General features: G+C 43.2%; 1 protein-coding gene across 1 annotated transcript in view; it reads right to left on the reverse strand.

Annotated features, from left to right (window-relative positions):
• Positions 1-16,328, reverse strand: part of SORCS3 (sortilin related VPS10 domain containing receptor 3) — an 800,669-nt gene extending 784,341 nt beyond the window's left edge. Inside the window, exon 1 of the mRNA XM_061636066.1 lies at positions 15,039-16,328. Coding sequence (XP_061492050.1) covers positions 15,039-15,908 — 870 coding nt within the window. The 5' untranslated portion in view covers positions 15,909-16,328. The remainder of the gene's footprint in view (positions 1-15,038) is intronic.
• Between the last annotated feature and the right edge of the window lie 358 nt (positions 16,329-16,686).

Consider the following 16,686-nt stretch of genomic DNA (forward strand, 5'->3'; position numbering starts at 1 on the left):
ACTAAGCCGGTCTGGGTATGGTTATTGCCTGAATGGGAGATGTCCTGGGAGCCACATGCATGCCACCTTGAGTTCTGTGATGGAAGAAAGGGTGGGATATAAATGTTAGGAATTAAATGAGCAAGCATCTGTTCAGCAATGGACTCACATCTCCCTGACCCATTTGCCTAAACTAAACAGCAGCCTTTAGGTGGTGGAAGATTTTAGCAGCAATCCAAACAAGGGGATTTGCTGGTGCCTTTTAACAAAAGCTTTATTTACACTTTGATCTCCTTTGTTTCTCCATTCCCCACACACAGGGCCATGTAAAATTTAATTAAGAAGTTTATTGTTAGGCCTCTCAGCCTCCAGAAAAAAAAAAGAAAGAAATGAAGCCAATTGCTTGCAAAAGAGAGCGGAGAAATGTCACCTGGAAATGTGGCCGTGGTTGTTTGTAATCATACAAGAGGAGAACAAGTGAGGAGGGCAATCTTAAATTAATTAAAATGGCTTGCTGTAAAACTGGAGCCTGGAACAAAGGGACCCCAGTGACCCTCAGACGAAAAATGTGACACGGCTAGCAGTGGCATCGTCTGATTTTCTTTCTTTTTCTAAAGGAGCTTCAGTTACTGTTTTGAAGCAACACAGACAATGTTGCACACTGGAGAAACTTTACAGCAGGGCCATCGCTCAGTGGTCAAGCATCTGCTCTGCATCCAGGAGCTCGGTCCACAGCATCTTCAGGTAGGGCTGGGAAAGGCTCCTGCCTGAAACCCTGAAGAGCTGCTGCCAGTCAGTGTAGACAAAATGAATGGGATGGACCAATGGTCTGACTCAGTATAAGGCAGCTTCCCAAGTTTTTAGCGTGGACCAGGCCTTCTACATGTGTCATCTTCTGAGAAGGGCTCAAATCGATGGGTAATCTTTCTTCTTATCATAATTGGCTTAATTTTTGTATGGTATAGATATAATTTTGGAATATATTGTTTATTAATTTCTATGTTGTAAACCACCTTGGGGTCTTTTGATGAAGGCTGGTATATAAATGATAATAAATAAATAACATTCAATGTTACTGATATTCAGAATGGACCCAATGAAATCAAAGGGCTGAAGTTACTTAAATCCATTGATTTCACTGAGTCTACTTTGAGTGTCACTAATGTTGGATATCACTCCAGGTTGATTACTTGAATGTCCTGTGTTGTCATTCAACAAATGCTAGAAACATATGTCTGCTGGTGTCCTTTTGTGGAGCTCTCAGACTCTTATCAGCACAATGAACATTTCTTCTTCTGTTTCACAAGAGAAGAAAAGCAAATTTCTAGTGTATGTATTTCTAGAGATAAGTCTGGAAAACATGAGGGTGCTTATAAAGGCTCCAGGAGGCACAAGGCGTGTGTGTCTATGTAGAGATAGACAGATAGATAGACAGACAGACAGACAGACACAGATAGATGCACATTTTTATAATTGTCTGTTGTTGGGTATGACCCAGTCGCCGCCAAAGTGTGTGCAGAGGGGTTGGGCAGGTGGTGGAGGCTCTATCTCCATTCATGCACAGGTTAGGAGCCAGGTAGGTTGGAGCAGATGTGTTCAGTTGTCCCAATCCCATTGCTGGTGCAGAGCAAGAACACAGCCTCTGCTACTGTGCCATGCTGTTCCTAGCCATTCAAGAGAAGGCAAAGATCTTCCTATGTGCAAGGATCTATTGCCTTCATATGCAGACTGCTTCTGGTCAAAATGTGCACAATTCTGCAGTGCTAGAACCATACAATTGGAACCTCGGTCTTGTTCATAAATGGCAACGTCCCTTTCCCATTTACCTACCAGAAAGCTTCAAATTTGATTAAGGTATTAAAAAGTCAACTTGCAGAGTCCCCAACAACCAGTGTAACCACAATAATAGCATAGGGGTGTGTGTGTGTGTGTGTGTGTGTGTGTGTGTGAGTGAGTGAGTGAGTGAGTGAGTGAGTGAGTGAGAGAGAGAGAGAGAGAGAGAGAGAGAGAGAGAGAGAGAGAGAGAGAGAGAGAGGCAATTCCCATTGTTTTCTCTGCAGATCAAAGCCTGAATCAAATTGAAACTCATGGGTTCAAATCTAATTCTGCTCCCAAGGAATTATTTCTCCAGGCCAAGATGATCAAAGGGAATTGCCAATCAAGAACAAGCCCTTTGCTCATATGGGGCAAAAAGTATTAACTGATTTTTGGAATTTGCATTCAGTTAGGTGCAGTCTTGTCTAGAGAAACTAAACCTAGGGAATTATGAACCTTCTCATCTAGAAAGACACATAGATTGTAGGTAAGTAGGTAGGTAGACAGCCATCACATTTTCTCCAAAATGATCACAGACAGAAACTTGCTTTCATTTTAATTAAAAGCTGACATTATCTCAGAAGTCTCTGGAAGTGACTAGGTTCTACATTAGAAATTATCACTGAAATCTAGAGAAGCAGGTGAAAAAGAGTACAGGCATCCCTTCCTCTCTGTCAGTAGGACTCCATGCAACTTACAGTATGGCATTAAAAAAATTGAACCTAGGTTAAATCTTCGCTTCTGTGCTCCACTGGTTGCATGAGAACAACAACCGATTTCATTACTGTGCGCCATACAAAAGTGAATTCATTCATTAAGTTCAGCACTCTGTAAATGACAACACTTTTGCTCTCTCAGAGTAATCCAACAAATATCCTTGCCCTTTCCCAAAGTAAATTAATTAACTTGAAAATGATTAAATATCCTATAACAGAATAATCTTCTATGACTTCAGTTTCTAATGTGTGGACTTTCTGCAGAAGGCAGATAGCACAAGCCTGTAGTCTGCTTTTACCTTCAACCAACCAACAGTGGGATGAGCTTATTTGCTTCCAGCACCATCAGAGTTAATCATCCTCCCTTTTGCAGTCCAATGACATCCATCAGCAGCTGTTGTAGAGATGCAAGGATGATTTCACAAGCAATGGACTTTGTACAGAGACAAAGGATTTCATTTTTAAAAGAAGCCAAAGAAGATGATAATTTAAGATAGGCAGGTCCATCCCACGATCACACAAATACTTTCTGGTAAGAAAAGGAGAAACTAAAGAGGATAAAATATCCAACAAACAAATGCATGTATCATTAACTTAAACAATCTCCCAGTGGTCATGGTATCCCATATCTTTAGAACAGGTCCAGCTTGGGAGCCCTCTTGATTTTAAGCCTATCATGTTATGCACCTACTTCTCTCCCTGAGAAAAAAAAAGCCCTTAATATAGCAGGAGTTTCAGTGAATTGTCTGCAAGAGAATTTCCAATATTAATATTTCAGCAATATCTATATTTCATAATATACTTTAAAGCTCTCAATTTCGTCTTCCACTATCATTTTTATATTTTATTAAAATGTGCTTGCTCCCTCTAGTGTTAGCCTCCATGTTTCCTGAATGCTTTCCAGGCAATATTTGGGATCTCTCTGTCTCCCTCTGTTTCCCCCCCCCAGTGCTTTTGCCCCAGAGTTGCAAAGATCAAGGGGAGAACAGCAAGAGGTCAGCTGAGCTAATTAAGAGTGATGCTATTTTGAGTTACAAGATTACCCATGTTTCTCTTATCTATCCAGTGGTAGCAATGGTGCTTCCTCTCAAGTTATAAAGTTATAAATCATCTATCTGCAGAATGAAATAATTTTGATTTGGAACAAGTAAATATTGAGATTTGACAAACTCTTTTAAAAAGATATAGGAATGTTATTACAGATCTGTTCATTTCTGTGCATTCTGGAATTGTAGATACAATCACCATACATTCATCAAAATATACTGTGTCAGCTAGCGTTTGGCCTCTGAATAGTGTATTACCCGTGCTTAATGAGTTTATTCTCCAAATATCTGAAGGAGGAGAGCAAATATTATTATTTCCTATATATATATATAAAACACAAAGTTCTGTTTGAAAAATAAAAGTCTGGGCTAAAAAGGTAACAAGGGACTTAGGGGTTTGCCTGAAGTAGGAGGTTACTATATAGAAGCCTTCACTAACCTGCTGCTGGCTGAGGCTGATGAGAGTTATACTCCAAAGTATCTGGAGGGCACCAGACAGATGAACGCTGTGGTAGTACTGACTCAAGGTGTCTGTATTGCACATCTGAATGCATCCATGTCAGTATGGTGTCAGCAAACCATTTGTGGCTGTGCGCATTTGAAAATGATAAAAAAAACTTGCCTAGCCTACTACACTGACAATGAAATTGTATGCATGACCACTCTGAAGTAACCCCACTGAGTTCAATGAGACTTACTCACAAGTAAGTGTGTTGAAGATTGCAGTCTAAATTATATACTTTTGATAAATATGATATGATATTGATACAAAATTGGGAGGGATAGCTAATACCTTGGAAGACAGAAACACAACTCAATGTGATCTTATAGGTTGGAGCATTGGTCTGAAAACAACAGTGTGAAATTTAACAGGGATAACTGCAAAGTTCTGCACCTAGGAAAAAGAAACCAAATGCACAGTTATAAGATGGGGGATACTTAGCTCAGCAATACTGCATAAGAGAAGGATCTTGGGATTGTCGTTGATCACAAGCTGAATATGAGTCAACAGTGTGATGTGGCTGCAAAAGAGGCAAATGCTATTTAAGGTTGCATTAACAGAAATATAGTTTCCAAATGTGTGAAGTATTGGTTGCCCTCTATTCGGCACTAGTTAGGCCTCATCTTGAGTACTGTGTCCAGTTCTGGACACCACACTTTAAGAAGGATGCAGACAAACTGGAATAGGTTCAGAGGAGGGTAACAAGAATGATCAGGGGACTGGAAACAACGCCCTATGAGGAGAGACTGAAAGAACTTGGCATGTTTAGCTTTGAAAAGTGAAGACTGAGGGAAGATATGACAGCACTCTTCAAGTACTTGAAAGGTTACCACACAGAGGAGGACCAGGATTTCTTCTTGACCATCCCAGAGTGCAGGACACGGAATAATGGCCTCAAGTTGCAGGAAGACAGATTTCAACTGAACATCAGGAAAAACTTCCTAACTGTCAGAGCAGTATGACAACGGAACCAATGACCTAGGGAGGTGGTGGGCTCTCCAACACTGGAGGCCTTCAAGAGGCAGCTGGACAGCCACCGGTCAGTATGCTTTAATTTGGATTCCTGCATTGAGCAGGGGGTTGGACTCAATGGCCTTATAGGCCCCTTCCAACTTTATGATTCTATATATTGCAATAGTAACCTGTACTAATTCCTTCCATCCTTCCTTGATCACTTTTTTACCCAATCATCGCACAGGTTCACTGGCAAAGCCTCAAGTAAGAGACGGGGAACCTTTTTCTGCCAGGGGGCCGCATGCCACATGCCCAGTTGTCTTCTGGGCAACTTTCTGGGGGCCACATGCCAGGAGCGGGAGGGCCAAACCCTGAGCCAAGCAATGAATTTTACCTCTGTACGGTAGACTAGTTTCTACACACCAATGAAAATGTATTGGTTGCCTCTAACCTAGGACACCCTGCAGGCAGCTCCACCTATTCCTGGGACACCCCGGGAAAACTGCTAGGGCAAGCATAGCCTTTGCGACACATCCTGTGAACTATTTTGCATTCATTTGGCACCAGGAGCAAACAGTGCTTGGTAGGTACTATCATCGTAATAAACATGATGCAGACTCACCACCCACAATCCGCTTTGAACAGACAAGACAGTCAGTTGTGGAAGAAGTCAGGTATAACCTGAGCAGTCAGAATAGTGCAGGGGAAAAGTCAAAGAGAAGTGCAGTGCACAAAGGTGAGGCTAATATAATTTGGGCAAGGCTTTGCAGACAGAGCCAAAGGAACATAAAAGAGGTAGAGACAAATGATCTGACGCAGGGAGGGGATTCCAAGTTTCTGGAGTGACATGACAGAAGACACATACGAGGGTGGGGGAAAGGAAATTAAATGAGGGGGTGGGCTGATGTCACATGAGATCCTGTGTTGCAAAAAGGGGGAATAAAAGGAGTGACAGAAGCAAAGGAAATGATTCGGAGAGCTTTAAATGGATCTATGCTAGGAACGTTGACGCAGATGGAGAAAAGGTGCTACTGTGCGCTAACAGGGCCAAGATATGAGGTGGCAGGGAACCAAACCATGACAGCCATTAAAAAAAGAGATGGAAGAATGAACTATCAGGCCCACTGACAACAGCCAAGATACTACAAAATAGAAGTCTAGGCTAATCTTAAGAACCCGCTGCTTCGGGAAGCTCCTGCACCAGATCTAACAGTAGCACAACCGCCATGATCCTGTGCATTCCCGGCAGCAAAGTCAACAGCACAATACCATCAGATATAAAAGCTAAGGCAGCAACTCTGACAGTCGCTCCCATAAACCCTGATAAATATCAGGGTTACCCTGATAAAGATACTCTTCCATCACTTATTGATTGTGATTATGCTCACTGCCAATACACTCTTGTTCCCGATGCAAGGAAGGCACTGACCGACACAAATCAGCAGCAGTATTATGATAATGTCATCCTATCTGGTCCACACACACACACACACACACACACACACACACACACACACACACACACACACACACACACCCCACCCAAGGCACAAACTCCCTCCCAAATTAGCACCATCAGAGCCTTCCATGGTCAGAAGACTTGCAAGGAGCCTTCTCCTCTAATTCTCAGAAGGGATGGAATCCTGCTGGCTCCACACAAGGCCTATGAGGTTCCTCAGAGCTGTTTTCTCACCCATGCTTTTTAACAACTACATAAAGCCCCGACGGAAGACCACCCAGAGTTTTTGAGTGGGGTTCCATCCTTATGCTGACTATACCCAGCTCTATTTCTCTTTTTCAGCTGATGCCAAGGAAGCTGATGAAGTTTTCAACCATTAAAATACATCATTAAAAACAATTTAAGCATCCTAAAATCACTAAAATTAGTGACACTAAAATGAGTGTCACAGGAGTAAATTATTCAGCAAGGAACCTAAATGAACCATCATCTGTTCCACTGACTATTGAAGAATCCTGCCTAAGAGTCTGTCTACCAGAGTCTGTCTGGCTAAGACTCTCTGTTAAACAGAGCTATCTATTCAAAAACAAACAAACAAGAAACAGAAAACACACACAGAGAGATCCAAGTATTCTCCCTGTCAGCATTCTATCTTATAAGAGCCCTTAATTAAAAAAATAAAACACCTGCTACCTATTATAGCCTATCAGGCTCCCAATGTGCAAATCACCAAAGTGAGAGGAAAAATAACAGCATCAGATTGACAATGTGCACATTAGCCGCCTAGCAATCCCATCAGAATGCTGCCAACAGCATTCTTAACCATTACTACTGAGAAGAAGCAGGCGGAGAGACTCTTCCACACTTTTTTATCCAATAAAGGCATTTCCAGTTCTTTGAGCAAAAGGTGTCAGATCCACAAGGAAGAGGAACAATTAATTACTGTTTAGGTTTCTCACAAAGACCTCCGAATGCATGTATATAATTAATTACTTATTGTCATAGATAATTGCATGCATATAAATACTTACAATGTATAATTAACACAAAGAACAGAAAAACAATCTTAACAAGGGGGAGTGAAGCCACAAGGACTCAACCCTTTCACAGCTGCATAAACCAGGCTTTTAAAAATAAAATAAATTGACCTTGTTGCATTTTTCTAAACCCCAGGAAAACAGGGCTCTTGACTAACTAGCCCGAATTACATATATTCAGAACTGTCTCATTGATTTTCAGTGGAGTTTTCTTCCAAACAAGAATGCTTAGGATTTCAGCCAAAGCCAAGCAAGAAGTCCCAAATCTCTTAACAGGCAACACACTGCATTCAGTGCAGCAAGAACGACATGCCTTTCTTCATTCCACTGGACATTTGTAGGGACAGAAAGCGTAACTGACAAGAAAGCCGAGTTCTGAACCAGAGATGCGGAACCTGTGGCCCTCCAGATGTTGCTGGACTATAGTTCCCCTTTACCCTTGACTAGTGGCCATGCTGGCTTGGACTAAAGGGAGATGGAGTCCAGCAACATTTGGAGAACCACAGCTTCCCTATCACTGTTCTAAACAAACTTAAAAGCACAGGTCTGTTTGGATTATTAAATAGCAACACTTGGAAGAAAAATAGAAGCCATTCAGAGCTAGAACATGGCTGCAGTATCATCTCGGCATTCAGACAATATTTCTAAGCAGCCACATTCAGCACCAGCTAAAGCTACAGGACAATTTAACCTTTCTGATTCTTTGCATGGCCCCTTGTGATCTATCTTCCTCATTCTGCAATGTTGCCATGGGGCTTTTCTCAATATTTACTTATCTGAGATTAATCAAGAGCGGAATTTTCAAAGATCAGCAGCTGAGTCTCCCCACATCTTTAAGAAGTGATCAGCGTATCTGATAATGGACGTGAAACTCTGGACTGGTTCACATAGTGGAAACTGGCTCTGCCCAATGCAACTGGATCATTTGCCCATGATCACAGAGAGAATGTAACAAGTGAACAGGCACAGCTGCAGAAATCTGGCAGTAACTTCAACTATCATGGTGATTGATGTTCAGTTACTACAGTTACTAATAAAGCAATTCCAGAAGGATAGCTAATGCCATGTTAGTCTACTGCAACAAAAGCAACAAAGAGTCCTGTGGCACCTTAAATACCAACCAATTTAGTTATAATGGAATAAACCTTCATGGCACTTGACAAAGTGGGCTTTAATAAAGAAAGCTGTTAATCTTTCAGGTGCCACTGGATTGCTGTCACTATATCAGTAGATAATGCACTGTTTGATTATTTTAAACCTGGGCCTGATCTGACACTCAGTCTAACCAATGCACCACACTGGCTCCTTTCATTACGTTCTCCCCATGCAGGATACAGAGTCCAGAGCCTTTTTCATTGTGAAAACCAGGAGTGTGGCACCTTTGCAGTCCAAGGGCAGCATTCTCTTCTGAGCAACTTTCTAGGGCGCACATGCCAGTGTTGGACGGGGCCAGAGGCAAAAGTGGGCAGAAGGATGAATGAAAATTTTACCTTTGTACAGTAAGCTACTTTCTACACACTCATACAGCTCTCTTCATCCTCTATTGAGACAAGCAAGAGTCATTATCAGTGTTCGAGAACACATTCTGGCTAGGGAAAATAAATACTCACGGAGGATATGAAGCCAGGCTGTTGAGGGACATGGCCTGAGGAGACAGAGTGTGGCTGGGGGTGGGGCATGGCCTGGGAAAAGTCCCAAGGACCAGATAAAGAGATCTGGGGGCACATTTGGCCCTCAGGACTGAAGTTCCTCACCCCTGGTGTAAGCTTACCATTTCACTGTGTATCCTTGATGACGACTTAATCTGAGCTTCCCCACCTCATCACAATTTAGTGCCAGAGGCTGAAAGCCATTTTCATCACCAGAGCTCAGCCTTATAAGCAGAGCATATACCACTGAGCATCCAAATCTGAATCCCATGCAGCTGGGATTAGGGACAACCACTCCCAGGCCAAACAAGAGTGAGTTCCTAGCATGCTCCAAACGCAGCACCTTCTGTTTTTTTTTTTTTTAAAGTGAATCATATTTCTTCATACAATCAGAATATAGTAGAGTTCGAAGGAGCCTTTAAGACCATTGAGTCCAACCCCCTCAATGCAGGAATCCAACGTAAAGCATACTCAACAGGTAACTGTCCAATCTTGGGCTTCTTTCTAAACGCCCTCTACTAAACCTCCCCATCACCACCTATTCCCATCCATCTTTTCCATCATTAAGCATACAGTATACATAGTTGCATTTGTGCAGCCCCCTGCAGCATGCAAAGACCTGTGGATTGGGACATATGAGAAGAATTGAACAAGGCACTTCTGACCCCTTTCTATAACCACCCACATGGAAATGTCATTAAAGCAAAGCAGCAGCTCGTTCCCGATAAGGAAGACAAAGAAGACTCCCCCCCCCAACTCCCCGGAGCTTCAAGTTCCTTCTCCCATCCATGTAGCCTGTGCCCACCACCCATAAGGTGGGTGAGAACCAAGATGTGTGTTAGTTTGAGGTATTAAGGACTCTCTCAAGAAAAGTGCTGCAAATATTTTCTCTCTCCCACAAAGACAACTAAAACAGCATTCATACCTGACAAGGTACATTACTGTTCTACCTTGAGAATGTCCCAGGAGGAAGATACAAAGCTGGATGAAGCTCTGATGAAACTTCCTACATGTATTTTTAGTTCTCTTTCCAATCCCAAGTTTACTTTCCTAGTCAAAGGTACCAATGTAGAGAAATGAAATGAAATCAGCTGCTTTCAAAGAGCAGAGAACATCCTTATCCAAATTAATGGAATGATCCCATGATGTGACATGAATGCGGTTTTATTTTATTTTATTTATTTATTTATTAAACTTATATACCGCCCGACTTGCAATAGCTCTCTGGGCGGTTAACATAAAATACAATAAAATTACAGAATCTGATACAACAAGCATATAAAAACTACACAATCTAAAACCAAGTTACAAACATTTAACTAAGATTAAAATGCCTCAGAGAAGAGAAAGGTTTTCATGGTTGTTTCATGAATGGTTATTATGGGGAAATGTCAAGAATTTCTATCCTGGCTGTTTGGATACACATAAAACATCTGTTGAATAAAAACATAGAGCCATAGTATTAGAGCTCTGGTTCATAATTCCCTATCAACTATTTCACTAGAAGTAAAGGTAACCCTCCCTAAATAGATGGCCACTTGATTCCCCCCCATAGTATTTGGTGCTTTGAGCATAGTTCTTTGTCAAACCCTTCAACCAGCTAGCAATTGCAATTCAGTCCAGCCACTTTCAAATGGAAGTAGAAATGGCAGTAGCTTAATTGTCAGATTACAGATAACCCAGAAAATTGAATTATAAATTTAAATCAATTGTGAGGAAGGTCATTCATGATCTACCAGGAGTGACCCCCTCCTAATTGGCTTAACCTTATAGTAGACTGGATCACCTGCTTTCTGGCAACATACAGCTCCTGCCTTCATTTCACCCCTTTATGGTGCATGTGATGCAGTCTACCAACTATAGTATCCTGGCACACTTCCAACCCATGTCTTAATTCTCAGAAATCCTAGCCCAAAATACATACTCATATAGACACTCTTTGGCCTAAAAACTATCAATTGCTTAAACTGTCTTTAATTTCAGGGACATTTCGTGTGCTATTTTTTCCCCCGCACAGAAATGAATCCACAGAAATTAAGAAAAATCACATTTTGTAACATATAAAGTGAAAGGAGATTCTTATTTTTTCTGCTGCAAAGTACACAGATCACACAGCCAATATGGATACTGGCCATATAAAATGTACAATACAGAGATGTGAAGAAATGAGAGCAGGAGCTGATGGGAAAGTGAAGTGGAAGGACAGTGTCAGCGGCAACCAGAGGAACAGTTAAGGCCAATGGTCGTGTCAGAGTAGGACTTTAGGGCAGACATCTAGAGCCCCACTCAGCAGAATGAACAGGAGGGCCCTCAAATGCAGGAGATGTGGCTTGTCACTAAAGTGAATATACATTGCCATCTAAAGGAGTGGAGCTCCGTAAAACCATTAAATCCAGAGCCTAAAATTACCTAACCGCACCACTGGGAAAGGTGAGGCCAAAGTGATGAGAACAGGCTTTGTTGTAGGAGTAAATCTTGAAGCAGTACTTGAAGGAGAAGGTAGCTGAATCCTGGTGAGAAAAGGAGGGGGGTGATCCAAAAGAAGAAGGAAAGAAAGACAAAGGGCAGTGCAGTGGGGGTGGGAAAAGGCAGTGGGTGGGTGGGGAGCTAACTGTGGATGATTCATTAGTTTGTAGTACAAATTTCCTGGAAATGTTTTGTCCTCACTCGGGTAGTAAAAGCAATACAGGCTCATTCGTTGGCATCAGTGGCTCCAGAAGAGACCACACGTAACTCTGACCTTTCACTTTCTGCCCAACACTAACATTCTATTAGCATTCTATAACCTTCTCTTTTTAAGCTCTACACTGTACAAGTTCTTCTCTCCAAAACTGCATTCACTTGAAATATTTATGGAGAAAGAAGAAACTCCAATAGACTGTATTATAATTATTTTTCCACATTAATACTAAATAGAGGAGATGTATAAGCAGAAATGGATTCTGCTCCATAGACCCCCATTGTGGTATGCAAGCTGTAGTCTCTTTTATACACTGGGAAGTGGGATGGAAAGAAATGGATTAATTTACCACAGTCCATGTTATTGATACACATAATTTACACATGCACATGTCACCACACATATTCACACACACACATCCCACATGTTTTGTCCAGAGAATACTTCTCCAAGGCTATATTTAGCTTAGTGTGTAAATGTCTTCTAACCTGCCTTGAAAAGAAATTCTTTAGCAAGCAAAACTACAATTTCTTATTTCATTTTTAAAAAACAATACTTTTCATTATCCTGCATTTGAATCTATTTTCCCCCTCCTCCTTCTTCCTAAACTACATGCAGCTTCTATTCTCTATTAGCATTTCTTTTTCAAAAAAAAGTCCACTATTTTCGTCTTCCCTTCCTACCAGTCAGGTTTTTAAAACTCCAGGAAAGATCTGTAGACTGAAATTAACTGTATACAAAACCACCACTTTTGCCAGTTTCTGATGACTGCCAAAAGCAAGAGGGAGACTTTGAGAAGTCAAACCTTGACAAGAGAGAGAAAGTGAGGATGCAGCCCATATGTGTTCACCATGTGGGAAAAGTCAGAACTGAAACCAAGTCTTGGGGTCAGGTATGTAACGGCTTTGAGCATTATTCTGAGCCAAATCCCTATTTCACTGTGCCCCTTTAGGCCAATTGCTTGACCTCCTTATGCCACAATCAAGCCCATTGTCAGATTGGGTAGAGAGAAGCATGGCTGTAACAGGGAGGATTAAAAAAATCATCCCTGCTATGATAGTCAGGGCTCCCTGTCAGCCACTATATCTCTGATTATTAGAGGGGGGAGCGTTTCCTAATAACACATGAAAGCAGGGCTTCCCAGAGTCAAGTTGAGCATTTGACTTCCCCTGTAGGTTCACAACAGTGTCTGGCTTTTAAAAACCAAACTAATTAATCACAGGCTTAAGTGTATGGATTCTCCCGTGAAAGAGTAAGAGAAAAGTCTCCAGACAGAGGACCTCTCGTTACAGAAATCATGGATATATCACTTGTTAATTAATATGCTGGGTTGTTTTTCTCTTCACACAAACACCGCAATTATCCATGCCATTCCATAGTGAAACACAGCTTCTTTGCAGCCAAATATTTTCAGCTCAGAATATCGGGGGGGGGGGAGAAGAGCAGCCTATAATGAGTTCTTAGTTTTATTATCAGTGATTTAGCACTATCTATCATACTAAGAAGGATCATCTTCTGGAATTTGTCTTAAGAAAAATAAATTAAAATATTTATATTCCCAAAGTGCCAAAAGAATTTTGAACTCTTGTATCAGGCAGCAAAATAAGTACTGAAAATCCATATTAGTGACTAGCTCTTTTGGTGGAACACTGAGCACTGAACATTTAAGACAAGAAAACAATTGCATATTTCACTGTGTTGACCAAAGCTGTTAAAAAGCAGGATCCTCAAGACATGGCATACCTTTAAGACACCCGGTATTGCTTTTATTCTTAGTAATGTGGTGTCCACAGCATGATTAGATTAAGAGAAGCATGCATCCAAGTCTACATTACTAACTAAATAGCAATACACTAGAGGTAAATCTTCCAGATGAAGGTGTGTCCAGCGTTGTGGTTGTTCTCTGACAATGTAGAAGAATAAAGAAGACACCAAAGGTTTTGGCTCCAAATGACTAGTTAAAGCTGGGAAGTAAAAAATAATGAAAGCCCATAAGTAGGATATGGAATTTTCAGATCCACTTTGTGTTTCTAATTGTTCTATGGCTGACTACAGTACATGCAAACACAATAAAGGAGAGATAATAATCAGAACATTGTCTCCAAAGGGCTGTCTCCAACATTCTACACAGAATTCTGTCTCCTTCCAGCCTTTCATATCAGAACTCACTAGAACATTTCTGACATCAGGTTAAAATAAAATTCAAAATCCTTCTTATAGCTGTCCTAGGAGCATTATGAAGCAAGATGCCAGCTAGCTAAGTGAACCTAACAATGTCCCTTTCATTGCTCTCTCCAGCAGACACATTGCCTATAATATAGCTGCATCCTCCAAGCGCAGCTATTCAGAATAAGGCTTCAAGGGCGCCACCTTTTGACAAGACCGAGTTTGGGATATATACATATACACACATACATATGAATCCAACAGGCAAACTTTCTCTAAGCCCTCCACTCATTAGTTTTATTCTTAAAGCGTGTCCCTTTTATTGACTGAAAAGAAAAAGCTTGGAATTACTTGCAATTTGTTTGAAATGGCTCCTTCTATATAAGCAAAGAGTTAAGGAGGGAACGTGTACGTGCGTTTTCCTTCTTGGTAAATGAAATGTCATGCTCCGAACTACCGTTCTCGTCCCTCCCACACTCTCAATTCGCGTCCCTCCCCCAATGCAGTCCCACTGAAGCGTTTCCAGGTATGTATCGGGCGGAAGAGAGAACGAAAGAATCAGCAGCACTCATAAGCCATGTAAACACCATAATTCTCTCTGTAAAGGGGAAGGAAATTTTTTAAAAGAAAGCAAGCAAGCAAGAAACCGTCTGAAACAAGCCGTCTGATTCAACTTTCCTCCAAGGAGCTCATATTCCGTGTTTACTACCGTCTGATAAAAAGAGGGACAGCGGGACTCTCTTTCTCTCTGGGGCGTCCTGCTACACAGCCTCCAGCCACTCAGAGATCACACGGCTTTTGTGAGCTCTGCTTTTGGTTTTGACGCGCGTTTCCCTATCTAACGTTTATTTCCTCCCCACCACACCGGCAAAAACTTTTTCCCCTTTTTCTTTTGACAAAGCAAGAAATACAAGAATAGCGGCCTTTTGTCTCCCCAACGCCTTGAGCCGTGGGAATTTGCGGGGGAAGGGGGCTTAGCAGGCCCTACAACCCTCGCCCCCCACCTCGGATCCCCTGGCGGGCCCTTTGACTCACGCTGCTGTTGTAGCCTGACCAGTGCACCATGGCTTGGTTGTGGGCCGAGTCTCCAGCGAGGGCAAAGGTCGTGCTGGTCAATTTCAACTCTTCGCTGCCGCCGCCTCCCCGCAGCTTGCCCGTCCGCCCTTCCTCTTTGGAGCCTTTGCCTTGAGTTCGGGTCGCTTTCTGGCCATCCGTTGAGGAGAAGCCCCAGCCGCCTCCTTCTGCCCCGAGATTGTCCGAGGCGAAAGGCTGCCGATCCTCAGTGCTTCTCCTCGCCCTGGGCTCACGAGGGTTGCTGCTCGGCATTTTGCCAAGAGAGATTCCTTCCTTCCTGGCATCTGCAGGCATCCGCTGCATCTCCTCCCGGCCAAATGCCGATGATCCTCCACTGCCCCTCGCCCTACCCAAGAGTTGGCCAGATCGGCTGGGCTTGGAGCTCCGACGCTCCCTCCGGGTTTCCTTTTGGGCGCCGGCAGCCGCTTCCCCGTGCGCCCTAGTGCCAAACCCTTCCATCCCCCTGGGCGCCGGCTGAGCTCTTCGCAGACCCCGATCCTTTCGGAGCGCCGCCACCGCCCCTCCGCCTTCCTCCTCGCCTCCTCCTTCCTCTCCCCCAGCACCCCATCCTCCACCGGGTTTCTCCGGCAGGATTTCCCCTTCTTCGCCGCCGCCGCTTGGCCCAGGCGACACTCCCCGAGGAACCTCCAGCGGCGACGGCGGCTGCTGTAGAAGCTTAACCCGAAAAGATGCAGGCGATGATGAAGAAGAAAAGCAAGACCTGCAAGTTATCTCAGCGCCGGTAAAACACCAAGCGCCCAGCAAAAGCCATGTCGAGGCGATCCAAGCGATGGAGCAACAACCGGAGAACCAGCCAGCCCCTCTCTCCATGCCTTGCAGAGAGAGTTGGATACTTGCAGGTGGGGGAATCCTTTATAAAAGGAGGGAGGGGAGACGCTGGTTGATTATTATGATTCTTTTGCTGCCAAAGGTCTCTTCTTCCACCTTTTTCTCGGCCTCTGAGATGACGAGCGGTGTTTTCTTTTTTAAAAGGGAAAAACACACACGCAAACTCCTGTATAGTTGGACTCTTGTTCTTTCACTGTTGGCGGATTCTCTCTCTCTCTCTCTCTCTCTCTCTCTCTTTCTTTCTTTTTTTTCTTCTTTCTTTTTTTTTTGAAAAAAAGTGCTTTTCAGTGAAACTGTTCACGTTCGAGGATTTGATCAAGTAAGAGGATAGCACCACCAAGGGGAGGAGCCGCTGCGCCCGAGCCAAACGCAGCGGCTGAAATGTACCAGCAGTTCACCAACCACGCTGCACTTCCAGTGGAATCCGGCGGTGTGTGTGCGCGCGCGCGCTCGCGCGCGTGTCGGTGCTCCGTGGTCACAGAGTGAGTGCGAGAAACGAACACAGGCGTGCGTGGGCATGAAAACAACAACAACAAAAGAGAAGCCTATAGGAGGACCAACGGTGTGTTGGGGGGGGGATTCTCCTAGCGTGGTGGCTGGGAATGGGAAGCACAGTCGCGGAGGGAGGGAGAGAGGGCGCGGTATATAAAAGCGACGCTGCCGGAGCGAAAGATCTCCCGGGTTTCCCAACACCAAGAAATTGATCGCCTGCCGTGACGGTCTCTTAACAGAGGCCGTTGAAATAACAGTCCAGGATGCG

The sequence above is a fragment of the Rhineura floridana genome, chromosome 7 (assembly GCF_030035675.1).
Source record: "Rhineura floridana isolate rRhiFlo1 chromosome 7, rRhiFlo1.hap2, whole genome shotgun sequence".
NCBI lineage: Eukaryota > Metazoa > Chordata > Lepidosauria > Squamata > Rhineuridae > Rhineura > Rhineura floridana.